The following is a 21,110-nucleotide window of genomic DNA, read 5'->3' as shown; positions in this document are numbered from 1 at the left end:
ACATTAGACTGACGCTTGACCAATAAATAATTATTGAAACCGTTCTATGTGTATTCAGAGAAATGTAAGCAGGAGTGAGTGAGCGAAAGATACCGTATTGTTTTTCACGATACCGGAGGAATCTGGTCTAAAGGCAGACTCATCCTGTGGGGGTGTCCAGAATCTGTCTTGTTCTGATCTGTATTTTCTTTTGATAAAGATACTTTGAATAAACAAAGACGCTAATGAGTATGCATATATGTAAAACTGACGTTCTTCTGTACTTAATTTTCTGAGATGAGCAAAGTAGAAGTTGATTATGTAATTCCAGTTTGTTGTCTCGTACTGTTATCTTTAATTAGTTTTGAGTTTTTGCAAAAGTTTTTCGGTGTTCTCTAAAATGTGATATAAAAGTATAAGAATTTTCTGGGGAAAGACGTTTTTTCCATCGACATCACAAATAAAGACACACACTTTCATCTCGGCTTCCTAGTTACTGGACACTCAAGTAGAGTAAAATACATGACAAATACATTTTCTTTAAGAAAAATGTCAAAACTTTATTTCATTCATGGTATAGAGCACATACTGATATTCACATCTCGTTTGTGCAGAAGAAATACATTTCACTAGTTTCACCTTTCACCTCTTTGAAAACTAAATCACCATTTGCTGATTTTTTTTATTTAAATAAGGCATTGTAGGTAATTAAAAAATAAAGAAAAAAAGCAGAGGGATAAGTTTTTTTTTTTTACAGTACAGATTTTTTTGTGCATCCTGTTAAGACTTGCTGCTGTACAAGGTTCAAACACTTGAATTAGTTTATATGAAGTGATATTAGGAAACGGACAGAAAAATAACTCCACATAAAATCGTTCGGTTGCACAGATTTGTGGTATCCAGGCCAAATAACTTTTTGTGTGTGTTTCCACTACAAACTACCAATTTAAAAGCAGCAAGCCCTGTCATATATAATGGGGCACTGAGGAAAATTCAGGGACAGCCCCCAAGATTTCATTTAGGGTTGATGCCTCACAGGTGTACAAACGCCTTGGCCAATTGGGCCTCCACACTGCAAACCACTATGCCCCTACCTGGCCTTAAGGAGCCATGTTAAGACAACTTATAAATGGTACTGGTGATTGTTTTGCTCCTTTTGCCCACCCTCAGTCTTAGGCCCAAACATAGGTGGGTGCTGTTTCACTGAACTCTGACTTTCGAGTTGTGGTATACGTCTTGCCTAACATGCAACAATGGCGTACAAGTACACCCCATTAATTTAAAGAGAAATCAGTGGGTTCCATTAACAAGTATGCGTTAGGGCAGTTTTACACAATGAATCGTTGTGTAGAAATGCAATTTCCTACAAAACGTCTGGTCCCACGCTCAATATTGCTGGTCACTTAAAAGCCAGGCTTTAAATCAAGTGGTCACAGAGGTTGTGTAGGTTTTTATTTTCTGCCTATAATAAAAGTGGTTGTTGCTGTGTCGCTCATCCTATCCTGTCGAACGCAGACATGGCACTGCTTATTGTAATTCCCAACCTGAAAGCAAACATCAGTGTGAGACAGATGGCCAAAAATGGTTACAAGGAAAGGGGTTTTAGGTTGTTTACATAATTTATTTAGCACTGAATGACCAACTCATTTTGAAAATGTTAATCTCTGGGACTTTTTGGGGTATTCTATCGTTTTGGGGTGCAAGTGATATAATTATACCAAATGTTATGGAAATTTGTAGTGAAAATAAGGAGTACAAAAAGATGCTGATCAATCAGTAAGATTTCCAAAAGCCTATGAAGTTTTGGGTTTTCTAATAGTTCAGTGGAGAGTACCACATGTTAACATATAGTGAGATAGTTATATCTGTGCAAGTAACACCCAAGGTCTGTGGGTGAGGCACTGTCTGAAGCTGCAAGAGGGGAATATTATCTTTAACAAACCACAAATCTAGTATTTCTCTGGCAATAAAACTAATATAATGTTCTCCTGTGTTTGATCATTAGAACGTATGTGGTCTACCCTTTACCTTTTTGCCGCCCAAGGAAAACAATTCTGTTATATTCTAGAAATATTGTTGTTTCACTCTAAATGTTCCTAAAGTTTATTATTTTCATAAAAATGTCTCTAAGAGTAGATATCACTTTTAAAGAATTCCGTGAAGCACACTATGCTGTCATGAGACTTCTTAGCCTTTCCATAAAAGATATGCAGTCACTAAGCTTGAGGAGGTTCTGTTTGAAGAACCTAGGTGACTGGTGCAATACAAATCCCTAAAGATAAACCAACATTTCACATGTACCTGGGCAGAGGAAGTCTAAAAATAGGAGTTTCAGGAAACAACAATAGTTAACCTTCAATAAATTATACATATATCATCAAAGAGTGTGTGTTGCATTGCTGGACTGGAGTATTGATTTCATAAGGAATGTGCAACATGAAAGATTTTCCGAAAAAGAAACGTCTATTTTATTGATCTCTGGATGTGTGCTCCTATGTTCGAACCCCAACTCATCTCCACCCTCACACACCAACACTGTAATATTTTTTGGCAAATCTTGGGCTCCTAGCTAAGCACACATATTTCACAGAGGAACACAAGGAGGCTCAAACCATTTGGCACCAACAGAACTCTCATTTTAGTTTCTATACTGCTAGCTTTTGAAGGCTACCACCAGCAAGGTAAGTTGGTCATTTCTGCAGCTTCAGGAGGTTCTGAAACTTCGTCCTCTCATGGTGCACAGCCAACTTGAAACATTTTCTTAGTGTTAGATAATGAAAGAAATCTTTTCTGCAGTATCTTCAGTGATGGTGTTCTCATATACTGTGGAAAAACACTAGTCAAATTTGCCAATGTACATGGAAAATTATTGTCCTTTTTTTTACTGTTCTAACGGAAACTGGTCAACATATGAGCTAAAAGTCCCTGGCATTATCAAATCCAGCTTCTCCCTTACCCGATGCAGCTTAAATCTATTACATGCTTTTTAATTGAAGCTACCAGCATACTCTCCCAGTCCTTAGTTAAAATTACCCATTCAGGTATCGATATTTCCCCGGTCGTTGGGGTATCTGTATTAGGCACATAGTACAATTCAAGCAAAATTCAAGATAAAGTGCTGGATGCCCTGGTGAAGAGGTTATCAAGTTCTCAGGGGAAGGATCCATATGAGAAAGCCTATGAAAGTGTGCACAGGACTATCAGGGACGGCCGAATGTGCTTCGTACTGGCATTATTTCAGCAATCAAAAAAGTTCTTTAACTTGTAGAAATGCCTCTGTTCTTAAAGTGAACGTTCACTATAACTCGGTGTTCATTAAAAAAAGAAATCCTGGTACTACTGATATTCTCAGCTTAAGCAGGAATTTAACCCTTCAGATTTTGATGAGAAACACAACAATCATATTGTATTAAATTTCTTCTTTTTACAGACGATTGGAGCTCTCAAGTTCATATATATAAATATTTTTTTTTTACAAGCGGCCCTTGCTACTTTAGTCTTTGTTCTCGGTCTTCATTTTGTCTGTCCCGCGCCTGCTCATTCATGTCATTTTCGTTCTCCATTGGTCCTGAGAAGAAGGAAAAAATATTAGTGTAGAAACAGGTTTCTGTAAGTTCTTATGAGTGTCCCATCTGACATGCTGATAAAATGGCATCTGCACATGAGATGCGAAAGGTGTTTAAAAAATAACGCCCCCTTTTGTTGCGCACCTTTGACAAATTGTATTAAAATGATAAAGAACTTATAATATACTGTAATTAAAAACAGTTAGAAACAAATGTTGAAGATGGTATGCAATGCGCCCTTGATTTGGAGTCCCTGACTTAGCCGAAGACATCACAAAGGAACTGTGAGTTGATACATCAAAAACAGTACGTTTTGCACCACTGGTGCATTTATAAAGAATATTCTGTAAAATGTGTGCAAGTCCCTGATAATCTGAGCAGTACACGATTCAACACTTGTGGTACATTGGCATCTATGCAGTTCAACTGCCCACCACTTTATCTATGGGTAACGGCATTGCTCTCGGTTTCCGTTTTCTACTGAGTGCAAAAAAGACTCAGTGAGCATGCATTGTAAATTATGTTACACTTATAATGGGTGAAAGCTCAATCATATCAACATAAAATTACGGCTAGAATTTGCACTAACCATAAAAGATGCATGTCAACCAATGTAATTGACAAAGAGTAACCCTAAGTATGGATATATTGTGATTTACACGATCTTTAAAGAAATCTTGAAACACACAATAATCAGGATAGAGCAATACACCATTACCCAAAATTCAAGCACACAATTGGTTTCCCAGGAAAGGCCCATAAACGGGGATTTTCTCAAATATCAACAATAGTCCTAAAGCAAATTCTAATGAAAGGTCTGCAAAGGGAAGTTTTGGACACAAAGTGCTGAGTCCCAGAGGGGGCTTTCAGGAATATCTGGCAAGTCTAACGTATTTGCTTAATGTCTAATGTAATTAATTATTGTATTGCTTTTTCAGCACTTTAATCACCACTCTGACAATATTATCAATAAGAAGTCAATGAGTTGAAAGGAGAAATAAAGTGGAACAAGTTGCACAGGACATACAATGCAACATGTACGATTATTCGATTTTTCAGAGTTTGAAGCAAAATAAAAGAATATCAGCATTATACGAAAAGGGAACAATGAAAAGGATTTAAGAGATTTGCCCTACGGTCACCCAAAATCCTGTCCTGATCTTAGGACCAGGCTCCACTGCTAGAAGGCCTCTCCTCTCAATGAGAAATGTGACTATTTGCTTGTCCACTACTTGTCCTTCTGCAACTGCTTACGTGTGCACCCATAACCGGAGAATTCTCTAACTGATATTTCCTAAAGCACCCCCCTCTCCACAAGCCCCCCTTGCTTTTTTAATCAAGCTGAGTTGGGAGTTTTGAGGGATTTGAATTTCAGCAGGTCATTGCTGGGGCACTGTAGTCGGAGCCCCTTCTTTGTCCCCTCCACGTGCTATGAATTCACATAAACCAGAAGCATGCCCATGGCAACACTGATACCAAACTGCCCATAAAGTATTGCCTGGTCAAAAGCGGTCCTAAGATCCTCTTTAAATGCCGGTAAGCGAGCACTGAAAATTTTCAATACGTCTTCTTTGAAGGCCTTGATCTGTTGTGGGACAGATGACGTCATAGGAAATTAAGGGATGTGAACTAGGGATGGGCTCTGTGGCTTGTGACCTCAACGGGGGTGCAACTGACATTTTGACACCTTCCTGTCCTGGAATCAGAGCAGTCTGATAGGTCGAATCCCGCTTTGCTTTTTATTATTTGCATTGGACTTGGGCTTACTGGAATACTTTAAGCTGGGAAGTGGAGCAGTCACAGAAACTCTTCCAGGACCAGAAGCCAACCTGCACACTGACAAAGGAGTAGGACCTGCTTATGCTTCCTCTCTGTGACAAACAACTTTGCTTCCCAGTTTTGGATTGCCTTCGGATGCAGTAGGACCGACATGTCAAGTGACTGACTTGTGTCCTGAAACCAGGCAAGGCACCAAAGGCACACATGATTTAGATCCGTGACTGACATTCACATACTGGAGTTGCTGCTTGGCTTGAATCATGTTTTTGGCGAGGACATCATTCCCTAGCACACTATGGAAAAGTTTGGGATCGTCAGAAAACTGGAAAAGTTGTAATTTTAGCTCGGGATCCTCATCAGGAGGCAAGGAAAGCAAGGAACAGTCATTGGTGCACATGGGTGCGCTTATAGAGAGGCTCTGCTTCATCACTTCTGGAATGATATGGAGCCAACGCGGAGCTGCACAACGCCACCTAGTAATGTGCGTAAGCACTGCTAGAAAACAATCTCCAAGTCCTTTCTGGTACCTGAGGGATATTTTAAGGTGAAGAATCTTTTATTAGAAGCAGTCATCAGAATGTGGCAATATTCGATTTTTGTCACTGGTGGGTCTTTTATAATTGATTTTGCTTTTAACTTCAGCATTGACATAGGAACCTTAAGATCTGCACCTTGCTACTACTTGAAAGTCCAGCACATAGGAAACCATACTGGATCAAGTGTTCTGTAGTCTAAAGCCTTGTGCGCAATGCCTTCTTCTATTTGATCTCCTTGTGATGTCGCCATACTTCCTCTGGAAGCTTCCACTTTGGGTTGCCATCTTCAGATTCTCTTTTTTTTCTTCTCTCATCTTCTTGGCGGAGGAGGGTGGGTTCGCATGTAAATCCAGAAATTCTTCAAGCTGCAAAACTACACCGACAGGTAAGAAACAATATGTTTTGCAGCGTGAATCTTCTCTGGATTTACATGCTATGTACTGATTTTATAGCAGTTGTACTACAGTGATGGTTGGGTTGAAGATAAGCATTGATTAGCAAAGAGATCTTGTAACGTCCACACAGTAGTGCTTTGTGAATGTGTGCACATGATGGCCATGTTGTTGCCATGCAAATGTCTTGAAGCACAGAGTCAATTAATGGTAGCAAGCTGGTCGAAATAATTACTAAAGCCATATGTAAGGAACAATTTAACACTGACAATGATTCACTCACATGAGTTCAGGGGAAGCAAGAACAGCCTCACCAGTCTCAAACTCAGATGCAGACCCAAGAAAAGGATGAGGCACATAGGGGTGAAAATAGTGAGAAAAATGCTGAAATATCAGATTGCTGAGGCTGGTGATATGGAAATCTCAGATAACTCAGGAAATTGCAGTGAAAACATGGATATTGTCACAGACCAGGTGGTTAAATTGGACTCACTCTATACAGCGGGAAAGCTGATATCTAAAGGTGAGCCCTCAAGGGCACAGGACGTCTCCCTGATAGACAGTGTTACAGAGTCTCCACACTCAGGCGGGATACCAATAATTCTAATACTTCTGATTCTATTGAAATAAATCAAAATGGCATATTGCTCGGGGTGTGCACACTCCTACTTTGATACTTGCAGAAAATATGACCCTAAAAACATCAATCCTAATGCTAATACAGCTGACCTGGCATCGATAAACGACAACGATATGTCATCTCATTCTAAAACGGCCCAATAAGAGGAGCGCCAAAGTCAAAGCCAGAGTTCCACTGACTTACAAACGAGGCAACGACCCCAAACAAGTATAAGGGAAAAACAATCAAGATCTTTAGTAACACCTAAAAAAAGAACTTTAAGATAAAAAATACCAAGGGTACGAAGAAGATGCAGAGTGCACCTAGTATGGCGTTGGGTAACAGGAAAACTGCACAAACTAAAGATCCCCCAGGCAATAGCCCCATGCGAAGGAGGGTTCAATCCAAAGGAGGGATTAAGACTGTGATATCCAGATTGTCGGATGTTGACAGACTAAGTCATCAGTGCTGTCAAGACCATAAGTGGAGCAAGTAGCTCAGAATTTGATTCAGAGCCAGCTACGGAAATATCACCTGAGAGACATGAGGATGTTAGTCATAATGGACTATCTACTGTATCTACAGCACCTGGACCTTTTCAGTTCTCTCATATGTCAAGCATGGGGGAAGATTCTCAAAATAAAAGGGCTCAGACAAGCTTTGAAAGATCAGAGGGAAGAGACACAAGAGCTTTTTGCTCAAGTCAGAGCAGACAATCATAGTATCCAGCAATCTGTGAAAGAGGTGACAGTGAAAGTTGGGGTAATGAGAGGTGAGATAGCAGATTGAGAGTGGTCTCTACTGAGGAGGCCACTACCAAAGCAGTAAGTCTTGTTCAGCAACACGAAGACCAAATCACGTGTGTGCATTTTAAACTAGAAGATTTGGAAAATAGACAGAGGAGACACAATCTAAAAATGTTGGGAATTCCTGAGGAACAAGAGGGTTCAGTTCCTAGAAGGAGTAGTTTTTGTCCTGTAACTCCAGTTCTGTAGTAGGGGTATCTCTGTTATAGTCATAATCTAGTGAATAGTCCCGCCCATGTGCGTGGACCCCGTTGCAATCAAAAATAATCTCTTAAGTCGTCAAAAAATGCAGACCTGCACAGACATATGAGAGAATTTAAAGACAGATAATGCAGACTATATCCACAGGCTACACTGTCCAGTACTTCAACTAGAAATTCCACCAAAAACCCACAAACAGCACAGCCTGACCAATTTTCTCCACAGAGAAAAACTTTCCTTTACCAACAAAAGCCTCTGGAATAATAGAGAGGAAGGAGTGGACAGACAAGCCCCATAGGCTGCCATTATGTGGCTCAGAACAGGATACTGTGCCTTTAAGAGAACTTTCCAGAACTCTCTCAGTATCCCAGAATGCACAGCAGGTCCCTTTTACTTTCAGTTCTTTTTGAAGGCGTAACACGCCAGACCTGTAGCATTCCTTACATGAATATCTTTCTCCACCGGGCAGGAAGGCGGGCGCTTAGGACTATAACAGAGATACCCCTACTACAGAACTGGAGTTACATGACAGAAGCTACTCCTTCTGTAGTAGGGGATCTCTGTGTATAGTCATAATGTAGTGAATAGAATGGCAAGCCCATCCCCACACCAAAGCGGCGGTGGAGAGAAAATAAGTACAACACCACTACTGTGCGAACAGATTTCGCAGCGAAGCCTGCCCAACCTGAGCGTCTGTCCTGGCATCAGTGTCCAGACAGTAATGCTTAGCAAAGGTATGGACCGACTTCCAAGTGGCCGCCTTGCAGATTTCTGCAATTGGAACATTACGTGGCAAAGCAGGCGTGGCAGCTTTGCCCCTGGTGGAATGCGCCTTAGGTTTACCCTTCTGGTAACACAATTGTATACAGGACACAATCCACCTAGAGATGGACTGTTTTGAGGTAGCAAGACCAGTCCTGACTGATCCATAATTGATAAACAATTGGTCTGACCTACGAATATCTTTGGTTTTATCCAGATAAAATCTCAACACCCTCCGAACATCCAGGGAATGCAGAGACCTTTCCGCTGTAGATGAAGGATTCTGAAAAACGTAGGTAAAGTTATGGTCTGGTTAACATGGAAATCAGAGATAACCTTTGGAAGAAATTTAGGGTGAGTACCCTAAATTGTGCCCGCCCCAGTCCGACGAGGTACCTAGTACCGTTGTGCGGAGAGCGGGTCAGGGAGAGCCAGGCACTTCCTGTTGGGTCACTGCTGGAGCGGTTAGCGCCTGTTTTTTTCTGGGTTATTTAGCCCTCGCCCTCTTTCGAGCGCGCAGCCGTCGCGCGCAGTGGAGCCGAAGCTACGCCGAAGAGTAGCCAAAGAGTAGCCCGTCTGCGCCCGTCCGCGACAGAACGGGGCTAGGGGCTACAAACTCTGTTCGAATTGACATGGATCGGCCGGCGGATACCCGAACCAGGTACACATCCCAAGCCTTATTTGACCTGCAACCTCAGGGGGCGGTGGGCTGTGTACGTGATCAATGGCCATGCCTTGAAGGCCTATTCTCATGCATTCAGTGTAGATTCCTGGCATCTTATATCGCTAATTTTACTGGAGGCATTATAAGAACATCAGCGCCCAAGGTCTGGAAAAGTTTTCTTCTTAATGTCTGCTCACTGCCTAACCACCACCTTGAGGTATGGGACCTCATTAACACAGCCAATCCGGAAATCTGTTTTTTAACAGAAACCTGGTTAAAACCACACACGACCCCTGCCATTACACTAGGAATTCCTGCAGGATACAAAATTCTAAGGCTGGACCGCCCGATTAAAACCGGAGGCGGAATAGCTATTATATATAAAGAAGGTTTAAAAGTTTCTATAATTGAATAGATTAGCCGCCTCTCGATGGAAGTGATGATATTTAAGATTAACTCAGGTCCTAAAGAACACTGGAAAGGAGTCCTGATCTATCGCCCCCCTGGGCCAAGTACAGGATTTACTCTGTCTTTAACTGAGTTACTAGCACAACACCTTAGAGCTAAAGAAAATGTTCTCCTGTTAGGGGACTTCAACTTTCATGCTGACATCCCTAATCATCCATGAAACCCTGTCCTTGCTCTCCGACCTTGCCCTTTTAGGATTTAAGATACAGAACACTGGCTCTACCCATATAGGAGGTCATACTCTAGACTTAATTTTCTCCAACTGCCCCACGTTATACTGCCATCCCCCGACCCAAGTAAACTGGTCAGACCATTGTGTGGTTGAATTTTCTCTCCCTGGTCTAGTTAAACCCACTAAACAACCCCCCGCCCCTCCTATATGGCGCAGACAATGGCATAGGGTTACTTTAGATGAGATCCAAAAAGAATGGAGAGAGCCGCTCATTGCAGTAACAGACAACGTGGAGTCAGCTCTTTCCAAATACAACACAGCTCTCATGGAAGCAGTTGATCTCCTAGCCCCGCTGAAATTAATGAAACAACATCCCACATCTAAGCAGGAGGTATGGTATACCAAACATCTTAGACTAGAAAAGCAGGGTTGCAGGAAGTTGGAAAAAATATGGAGGAAAACCCACACTGAAGAAAGCCAGAAAAACCATTCAGAAGCCATGTCTTCCTATTACAAAAACATCAGGCTAGCCAGGAAGAACTGCCTGACATCACAGCTAACAGAAGCAGGCAACTCCTCCAGAGAGCTATACAGGATCTTGCAGACCTTTGTGAAACCCTCGGCCTGCGAGAGTCCTGATGAGTTCTCTAAAACCTTATGTAATGACATCTCCCTATTTTTTTTAAAAACAAAATAGAGGCTATTTATGAAAAAATTACCAATGCTAATAATTCCAAAGACACTGCTACCTGTACTCTGGCACACTCTAGTATACATAAGGATACTCTGACTACCTTCCCTGAAGCTAGTCAAAATGACATTCTGTCTCTGATAAGCAACATAAAAACAGGCTCCCCTCTAGATCTCCTTCCAGCTAAAATAACGCCTCAAAGTAATCTACTCTGCCCAATGATCCGAACCATCATGAATCTCTTTTAAAGAGGGACAAATACCCCAAGACTGGAAAAAAGCGGTAGTAAATCCGATTCGTAAAAACTCAGCCATGCCATGGACAGATCTTTCCAACCTCCGCCCCATCTCCCTACTGCCTTGTTTGAGCAAATTGACCGAGAAACATGTGAACACTCATGTGTCCAACTTCATCGAGCCAACAGGGGGTCTGGACTATTGTCAATCTGGGTTCAGACCCAACTACAGCACCGAATCTGCGCTCCTCTCTGTGGCAGATGACATCAAGATGACACAGGATAGAGGAGGCTCTATGATTCTGGTGCTGTTAGACCTGTCCGCAGCCTTCGACACTGTCACATGAGATTCTTCTCGGTCGTTTGCAGAGTGGGGATTGGAGGTATGGAGAGTTTTCTCTCTGGCCGCTCACAAAGCATCAGCCTGGGCTCCTATCGTTCCACTTCTAGGGAGCTCACTAAGGGGGTTCCTCAGGGCTCATGCCTAAGCCCCACATTATTTAATGTGTACGTGGCCCCCCTTGCTGACATTGTGAGAGCACACGGATTTATTCCTGTGTCGTACGCTGACGACACCCAGCTTTTGTTCCCCTTCCAGACTCTCACTCCTGCCACTAAGAATGCTTTTGCCGAGGGCATGAGAGCAGTGTCCAATTGAATGGCCTCCAATTGCCTTCAGTGCAACGTGGGCAAGACCGAGGTCATGCTTTTTGGGAAAGCTAATCTCCTATGGTCACCAGACTGGTGGCCTTTGGACTTAGGACCTGTCCCATGTCCAAAGCAATCAGTGAAGAATCTGGGAGTGCGATTAGATCAGGGACTAGTTCTAAAAGAACATGTGAACATGGTGACTGGATCATGTTTTCGAACAATTGGTCTTCTAAAACGAGTATTTCCTTATCTATCAGATGTCTACTGAAAGACCATTGTCCAGGCCCTTGTAATAAGTTGGTTAGACTATTGCAATGGTCTTCTCATCTCCGCTAATGAAGATGTACTTAACCGACTGCAAGTGGCCCAAAATACAGCGGCTAGACTAGTCCTTAATGTTCCATCGAGAACTCCATCCAGGCCCCTTTTGGAAGAGCTTCACTGTCTGCCTATAAGCCAGCGTATAAAATTCAAGATCTGTTGCATAATACATAAAAAAGCCTTTATGGCACAGGTCCGCAATATCTAGCCCAAAAATTTCAGATTCATAAACCGGAACGCCTTCTGCGTTCCAGCAGCAAACTGCTACTAAAAACTCCTCCAATTAGGAAGGCTAGGCAGGGTGGTCGAGCCCTTTCATACATAGGGCCCACCCTCTGGAATAAACTCCCTATTAGCTTGAGGCAAAACTCCAACCTTCTTTCCTTCAGGAAAACATTGAAGACGCATCTGTTTTTAGAAGCATAGTTTTGTTGGCACCTCTTAAAAGGCTCGGATTCTGGTAATAATGGCGAACCAAGCGCGGAGATACCCCTTCGGGGGTCGAGTCCTGCGCTATATAAGCATATAAATAAATAAATAAATAAATAAAGTACGCATAACAACCTTAGCAGCATGAAATACAGAATAAGGTTCTTGGCAACATAACGCCTGAATTTCACTCACCCTGCGGGCTGATGTGATGGCCACGAGGAACGCCACCTTCCAGGACAGGTGCTGCAACAAAGCCTTATGAATAGGTTCAAAAGGCTCCTTCATCAATCTGGACAGCACCACGTTCAATTCCCATGAAGGCGAAGGAAGCCGGACAAGAGGGAACACTTTCTTCAAGCCTTCCAAAAAATCCTTGATCACAGGGATCTGGAAGAAGGAAGTCTGTGAAGGGCATTTCTTGTAGGCAGTCAGTGCAGCGAGATGAACCTTAATGGAATGGAAATTAAGGCCAGACTGCGCCAAATGTAGAAGATACAGAAGGATGACATCTTCCTTACATGTCGTTGGATCATAGTTCTTGGACTTGCACCAGATGCAGAATCTCTTCCACTTGTAAGCATAGGAAGTCCTAGTGGAAGGTCGCTTAGCCTCCTTCAGTATGTCCATACAATCTTCTGGTAGATTCAAATGGCCATATTGCACTATCTCAGGAGCCATGCCGCCAAACTCAAACACGAGAGGTTGGGGTGCACCATCTGCCCCCGAACTTCGTGAGAAGGTCCGGCCGGCAGCCGTATGTGAGGAAGGAGAGACCGGTGAAGCAGGTCCGTGAACCACCACTGCCTGGGCCATTCCGGGGCAATCAGGATCATCCGCGCCCTGGACTGGGACAGCTTGATGAGCAACGCCGGAATCAGGGGAATGGGTGGAAAAGCGTACAGAAAGCTGTTCGACCAGTTGATCCATAGCGCATTCCCCAGCATCCCCTGCTGGTAGTACCTGGAGGCGAAGTCTCTGCATTTGCTGTTTTCGGCGGTGGCAAACAGATCTACGTCTGGAGTCTCCCACCGTGCGAAAACGTCTCCTAGTACTTTGTCGTTTATGACCCATTCGTGGTTTTCCTGAATCAGTCTGCTTAGTGTGTCCGTCTGAACATTCTGCACACCTGGTAGATGGGTAGCCGTTATCGTCAGTCCTCTGGCTAGAAGCCAGCGTCAGATCGCCTGCGCCTCCTGCGACAGAGTGCGTGATCTCGAGCCCCCCTGCTTGTTGAGGTAATACATCGCGGTCGTATTGTCCGTCTGTACAAGCAGAGAGTTGGTCTGGAAGGACGAATGAAAGGCCTTCAGTGCCAAGTGAACAGCTATGAGTTCCAGGAAATTGATGTGGTACGTGGACTCCGTCAGGGACCACGTTCCTTGAATCTGTAAGTCTCCGGAGTGCGCCCCCCAGCCGTGGAGAGACGCATCCGTCACAATAGTCTGTGTGGGAATGTCCTTGTGGAAGGGAACCCCTCTGAGGAGATTCTCCGGTGAACACCACCACTTCAGAGACTGAAGAGCATGCAGAAACAGTCGTATCTTGACGTCCCAAGACCCTTTCCTCTGATCCCACTGATCCTCCAAGCACTCCTGCAATGGTCTCATGTGCAGCCGTGCGTGTGGCGTGAGGAAGATACAAGAGGCCATCGACCCCAGTAGAGAAGACACCGTCCTCACTGTTGTAGAAGGAGCGGTTATAAGAGCCTGAGCCTTCCGAAGGAGTGATAATCGTCTCTCCTCCGAAGGAGACACGCTTGCTGACAGCGTATTGATGGAGGCTCCCAAGTACTGTATGCACTTGACCGGAGTCGGGACAGACTTGGACATGTTGATGTGCAACCCCAGCTTGTTCAAGAGAACGCACGCCTTCTGGAAGTGCGCTTGAGCTTCCGAGAAGGAGGCCTTGATCAACCAATCGTCCAGGTACGGGTAGACAAACACCTTGTTCTTCCGTAGGTGTGCCGCTACCACGCACTTCGAGAATGTTCTGGGCGCAGACTTCAGCCCGAATGGCAGTACTGTGTACTGATTAGGATTGCGCAGACTTGGAATCGCAGGAACTTCCTGTGTTTGTGTGCAATGGGCACATGGAAGTACGCATCCTGTAGGTCTATAGCATATAGCCAGTCTCCCTGTTGCAGCTGAGGATAAATCTGATGCAACGACAGCATGTGAAATTTCCCTCTGCGAATCCACTTGTTTGCTTGTCGCAAATCCAGAATGGGCCTGAACTCGTTCTTGTCCTTCTTGCGAAACAGTAAGAACCGTGAGTACAGACCTCTTCCCCTTTGAGACAGAGGTACGTCTTCTATCGCCCTTTTCCTTAACAGGGTATCGGCCTCCGCCTGGAGCTCGCACAGGCGAAACTGCGAGCTGACTGGTGGAATTGCTGGAGGCGGGCTGGTGAACCGAAGACTGTATCCATTGCAAACAATATTCAGCACCCACTTGTCCTGAATAATATTTCTCCACTCTGCCAGAAAAAATTGAATGCTTCCCCCCCCACCGGAGTGGGTAACGGATGCAGGGGAAGTAATCGCTCAGGGCCTAGACCCAGCCGGGCCTTAGTTCGCCGCTGCGGACTGCTGGCCACCTCTGCCCTTCTGGCGCTTCTGGAAGGGCCTCCGGAACTGCTGCTGCTGTTGTTGCTGCTGTCCCGAAGCCTGCCCTCGCCCTCTGCCTTGCGCCCCGAACAGTCTCTGGAACGGGTGGTAGGTCTTCTTCTCCTTGGGCTTCTCCAACCCGACAGCCGTCAGGGTCTCGGCCTCCGCTTTCATGCGGGCCATCTCGTCGTCCGCATGCTTGCCAAACAGGGTTTCCCCCGAGAAAGGCAGGTTGGCCACCCGTTGTTGAGCCTCTGGCTTGAGGGATGTAAGGCAAAGCCAAGCTTGGCGCCGTTGGTTGACACCATGGCAGTACCCATGCGCCGCCAGAAGAGACATCAGCAGCCGCGCTGATGAGTTGGCTCGACACCAACATCCCCTCATTCATAATCTCCTGAAAGTCCTCTTTCTTCTCTCGAGGAAGGAGCTCAGCGAATTGCTGGAGGGACTCCCATAGGGCTCGATCATATCGCCCTAGCAAAGCAGCGGCACTTGCAGCCTACATTGCAGTAGACGCAATACCACGGACCTTCGTGCCTGCCGAGTCTAACCAGCGGCTCTCCTTATCAGGAGGTACTGTAGACGATGGGTTGGTGGCATGCTGCTTCCTAGCCGCCGTCACTATGACCGAGTCCGGTGTCGGATCCATCCTGAGAAAAGCCGGGTCAGAATCCGGAGCCCGGTACTTCTTGAGGAGCCTGGAGGGAGCCGCCTTCGTCACCGCCGGAGTGAGAAACAACTCCATGGCGGGCTCTACCAATCCTGGTACTAGAGGCAGCAACGGTCGAGACAGGTGCTTTTTATGTAGCGTCTCGAAAATCACGGACGTCGTGGGCGTGGCAACCGTCACCTTGATGCCGCACCCCTCAGCAGTGCATCTTGGAATGAGATGATGTCGTCTACTGGCGACACCCTCGTCCCAGGGGTTTCTGACAAAGTCGGCGAGTAGTCCCTGGCCCCAGAAGAGTCCGTGTGGGATCTTGATCTGCGCCTCCTGTGGCGTCGCCTTGATTTTGACGACCGGTGACGACTCCGCGATCTCTCCCTCCGGCTGGAGCGAGAGCGCGATTTCCTCTGCTTCGGACGCTCTACAGGTCTCAAAGGAGTAGGCAACTGCGGCCTGACCGGGAGCCTCGGCTGAGGAGTCTCCTTAGGCGGCGTCGGGTACCTTGGTAGTGAAGCCGGCCTCGCCGGAATCGTAGGCGGTCCAAAAGGCGGAAGCAGAGGATGAGCATGAGCAGGAGGCGGTGGTGGAAGCGGAGGCGGAGTGGGAGTACGCGGCAGAGGTTCCTTGGGCAAGGGAGGAGGAGGGGAAGGCGACCTCGGCTTAGGAGGTGTATATACCTCGGAGTACACAGAGCCCGGTGGCTCCCTCTTCTTCCTAGGCGGAGGCGATGGAGAGGCAGTGTCTCTTATTGGCGAACGTCGCCAGCGCGCCCCAGCGGACCCAGAGGGACTCCTGGCGCCAGAACTCCTTCTGCGCTTCTTTGGCGTCGAAGAACGTCATCTCGACGTCGACGAACGCAGTCTCGACGTCGACCGGCGCCATGGTCTCGACGTTGAGTCTCGCCTGGACGTCGAACGTCATCCTCTCTCTCAGGGTCCTGGTGGACAAGGTCTGGCAAATGTCACACTCCTCCGGGACATGAGATGAGGGAAGGCAGACGATGCACACCTCGTGTGGGTCCGACTTGGCCTTCTTCCTCGAACACTCTGGGCATTTGTCAAATGAAGCAGGCATTTTGACAAATAAAAGAGTGCTCAAAGACACACACAAGGAAGAAAACACCAAAGTACTTCAAATGAAAGCACTCAAACATTTGAAAAGTGAAAAAATCTCCAAATAACCCTTTAAAGGGAGAGCTCAATGCTCCAGGGTCCTGCTTGCAGGAGCCGGAAAAAAAAACTGAAAGTAAAAGGGACCTGCTGTGCATTCTGGGATACTGAGAGAGTTCTGGAAAGTTCTCTTAAAGGCACAGTATCCTGTTCTGAGCCACATAATGGCAGCCTATGGGGCTTGTCTGTCCACTCCTTCCTCTCTATCATTCCAGAGGCTTTTGTTGGTAAAGGAAAGTTTTTCTCTGTGGAGAAAACTGGACAGGCTGTGCTGTTTGTGGGTTTTTGGTGTAATTTCTAGTTGAAGTACTGGACAGTGTAGCCTGTGGATATAGGCTGCATTATCTGTCTTTAAATTCTCTCTTAAGTGTCTGTGCAGGTCTGCATTTTTTGAAGACTTAAGAGATTATTTTTGATTGCTCCGGGGTCTACGCACATGGGCGGGACTATTCACTAGATTATGACTATACACAGAGATCCCCTACTACAGAACCTTCATAGTCCAGGTATTGCAGAAGGCCTTCCCAGCCCTTGTGGACAGGGACTGGAACTGCCAGAGTCAAAGGGCCCATAGACTCCCGCTGGTACAACGTCGGAAAGACAATCGCTATCCAAGACAGTTTCTGATCTACTTTGGAAACTTTTTATTACGACAAGCAGTCTCTTTAAAAGCAGCCCAAGATCACCGGTCGCTGTGGAATCCTTTTCTTTTTTCGCTCAGAGTTTTGTAAGGCAACTATGGATTAGAAATGGCAGCTGAGACAGTTAATCGACCCAATAAAGGCTACGGGGGCACAAGCATTCTTGCAGGAACCTGCTCGTCTGAAGATTATAAGGGGCGGACAAACATTTTCTTTTTCTTCTGAATTAGAGGCAAAGGAAATACTACATAAATGACAGAAAGATGAGGTCGCATAAAACAAAGATGAAATCTGTAGTCTTCGTGGAATGAGAGAGCAAAGCTGGTTCTCTCGCTTTCTCCTTCTCGTTCTTTCTAACTTCTCTCTCTTATTTTTAGTTGTGCTATATTAGAGAGACATGCTTAACTAACTCTTTCTTTACGTATTTTCCGCCTTTCCTCTTCTTTCTTTCTTCCTCTTTTTTGGCAATTACTATTGGGTGTTGGCTTATCTCAGCAGTCACCGTGGAGTCTGGGTTCCAGTCAGCTGCCATATCACCGGCAGCAGTAAGAAGGGGATGATTCCTCCAAGACGCAGGGGTAGGTGAAGGATTAAAGGGGTAGGAGGTGAGGGGACCACGGGAGGTGGGTAAAAAAGGAAAAGGTCAACACAATGGTATGGAGAAAGGTAAAAAATAAAATCACTAGTATGAAAGGAAGCTGTTGTAAGCGCACTGAACTAAATAATAGAAAAGGTAGCAGTGGAAGGGATCAAATGTTTAGCTTGGAATGTGGCAGGTCTAAATAGTAGGATCAGGAGACAATTAGTTGCTGAAGAATTAAAAATTTATAATCCTTAGATAGTTATGCCATCGGTAACGCACATTTCTTATAAGGATAGAGGTCTTCTAAGACAATTAGGATTCAAAGTGGTAGTGAGTTCGACACATAATGCCTCCATTCGCGGGGTAGCCATCTTGAAGCATAAATGATTTAGAGTAGTAATGGGTAAGACAATGTCTGATAAGGGGGTAGATGGGCTATTGCACAGATGGAGATAGAGGGTAAAAAACAAGTTTTTTGTTCAGTGTGCGGTCCCAATATAGATGATCCCACTATAATAGATGCTGTGACCATGGAATTACTAAATTGGGAGGGGGAACGGTTGGTGATGGGAGACTTCAACTGTATCATGGACTACGGGATAGATACCACAAGGTGAGGGGCATTTCAAAGGATGCGGAAGACCCGGGCTGCGATTGGGGAGTTGGGTCTGTTACATGTAATTAAGGATGTCTGGAGTACCCTATACCCAAATTTAGCGGGCTACATGTATTATTCCGCTCCAAATAAGCTTTATTCTAAAATCGACAAGGCTTGGGCGTCAGATAAAATGCTATGGTCTAGTACTATGGAAATCTGTCCGAGGGTCACCTCCAATCACAACCCTATTCTTCTCTCATTTAAGATTTCCACTTAAAATAAAGGACCTAGATCTTTTTCTTTCCCTAGGTATCCATTATTAGAGGAAGACTTTGTGGCTCAGACTAGGGAACATCTCACGGAATTCTTTTAAATGAATATCGGGTCAGCCTTCCCTATAGTGGTGTGGGACACATGCAAGGCAACCATTAGGGGACTAACCCAACAATACGTCTGAAGGCAAAACAAGGAACGGAAAAAGGCAACAGAAGCGATTATCACAGCTATACGCAGAATAGAAAATCAACATGTAGAGGCAGTCTCCAGAGGTCTTCAAAAGACAGAAGAACTGGGCCATGCCTTAGTCGATCTTAGATCAGCGCTGAAGAGGACATTTAGGGAGAGAAGCATAATGAAACTTAGCAATGATCGATTATCTCAATACGAGTGTGGCGAAAAAATAAGTAAGATTCTTGTATTTAAGGTAGCAGATGACAGGGCTAAGACTACTATAAAGATGATCAAGGGCTCTAATAATAAACTATACGAGCGCCCACATCAGATAATGGAACAATTTGCTGCCTACTACCTAGAATTGCATACTCCAGAGACTCAGCCAAAACTAGAAGATATACTTAAATATATACAAGATAGCTCTCTGACAAGTCTGAGGGATGAAATATCTTACTCTCTGGCAAGAGATATCACAATAGAAGAAATAAAATTGGCAGCAAGCGCTCTACCGTCAGGCAAAGCATCGGGAGAAGACACTATACCCTTGGAATTTTATAAGACCTTTATAGATGACTTGCTGCTACAATTTAGTCAGGTTATAAGATCTATTGGAATAGAGGGTAGGGTTCCCGAGTCATGGAATGTGACGGAAATGGTATTTTTTTTTTTTTAAAAACCCAACAGACTAGTGTGGGTCATATCGACCAATATCACTTATTAATGCAGACGCAACATTTTTTGCAAAGATTCTTGCGAGTCGCTTAGCTCCAGTAATGCCTACTCTGGTGTCGTCTCACCAGCATGGCTTTATCCAAGGGAGGGATACCACCGCATATGTAAATATGGCTGTTACTGCTTTCGAAGTGGCAAATGTAGGGTCAACCCCACCCGGTATGATTCTGTTAGATGCTGGAAAAGCGTTCAAATGAGTGGGGTGGGACTTTTTGTGGACCACACTTTCAGCCTTCCGTATTAAAGGACAATTCAGGATATGGATACAAGCTCTATATGACAAACCTTGCGCTAAAATAATGTATGCTGGAATGCAGTCCTCAATCTTTCCGATTCTTCGGGGTACCCGTCAAGGGTGCCCCTTATCACCACTTCTATTTGCTCTCTATATAAATCCATTTGTCTCGGTCTTGCAAAATCAGCAGTCAATTTGTCCCCTTATGCTAGGGGAAAATTCTCTCAAAGTCATCGCATACGCAGATGACATTGCAGTGTTCTCAACGGATCCGTGGGGCGCACTGCAAGCGCTAATAGAAGAAGCAGGGGAGTTTGGGGCGATTTTAGGGTACAAAGTAAACATCAATAAAACCCAAATCCTTCTAAATTATAAATCCCCGATCCAATACAGGGGGTCTGCTCGGCTGCTACTTACTTGGGAGTCAAGGTGGCCGCACAGATAGATAGGATAATTCCTTTAAACTATGAAACACTGCTGAAAGAGATAGTCAAGTCACTTAAGAACTGGCACAAGCTACCTATAGGTATTATTGGGCGTATAAATATTATAAAAATGAAGATCTTGCCCAAGTTCCTCTATCTGTCTAAGTCTATCCCACTGTGGGTAACCAATTCCTTTTTAAACGGCTAGAGGGGATCTATAGTAGCTTCATATGGGGCTACAAGAAAGCATGAAGAGCTATAGATTTGCTAAAACGTCCCTTTAGCCAGGCGGTCTTGACTTTCCTGATTTTAAAATGTATTTTAGTCCGCCTTCGCAGCGTTATTAATCCTGAAAGTAGTACTTTTTTTCATAAATTTATGTTGGGTGAAGAGAGTAATTGGTTTCTTTTTAGAACGAATGATTCGAACTACTACAAAAGGGTCAAACTCAAGACGGCACAAGATAGTATATCTATATGGCCGCTATCTCACTTAAGTACAATGCGTCACTTTTACATGATAAATTCACCCTCTGGTATAATCCAGGTCTGCCAGAGATATTCCACGATACTTTGGGTAAACGCTGGGCCAGTTATGGGGTAGTATGCTTCGGTGATCTCTACGATTATAGCGGCTTTATCTCTTTTGAAAAAATGCAGATACTCTACAAATTAAAAGACAATATGCAGTTTAAATATCTTCAGATTAGTGACTATTTTATACAGCAC

The 21,110-nt window shown here is 44.7% G+C and overlaps 1 protein-coding gene across 4 annotated transcripts in view; it reads right to left on the bottom strand.

Moving 5' to 3' along the window:
- Nucleotides 1-513: 513 nt before the first annotated feature.
- Nucleotides 514-21,110, bottom strand: part of GOLM1 (golgi membrane protein 1) — a 723,783-nt gene continuing 703,186 nt past the window's right edge. For all 4 annotated transcript variants that reach the window (XM_078675795.1, XM_078675793.1, XM_078675791.1 and 1 more), the window contains one exon: nt 514-3,547. In XM_078675795.1, coding sequence (XP_078531921.1) covers nt 3,468-3,547 — 80 coding nt within the window. In that variant the 3' untranslated portion in view covers nt 514-3,467. The remainder of the gene's footprint in view (nt 3,548-21,110) is intronic.

This window comes from Lissotriton helveticus, chromosome 2_1 (genome assembly GCF_964261635.1).
Source record: "Lissotriton helveticus chromosome 2_1, aLisHel1.1, whole genome shotgun sequence".
Classification (NCBI taxonomy): Eukaryota; Metazoa; Chordata; class Amphibia; order Caudata; family Salamandridae; genus Lissotriton; species Lissotriton helveticus.
This window is presented reverse-complemented; position numbering and strand designations above follow the sequence as displayed.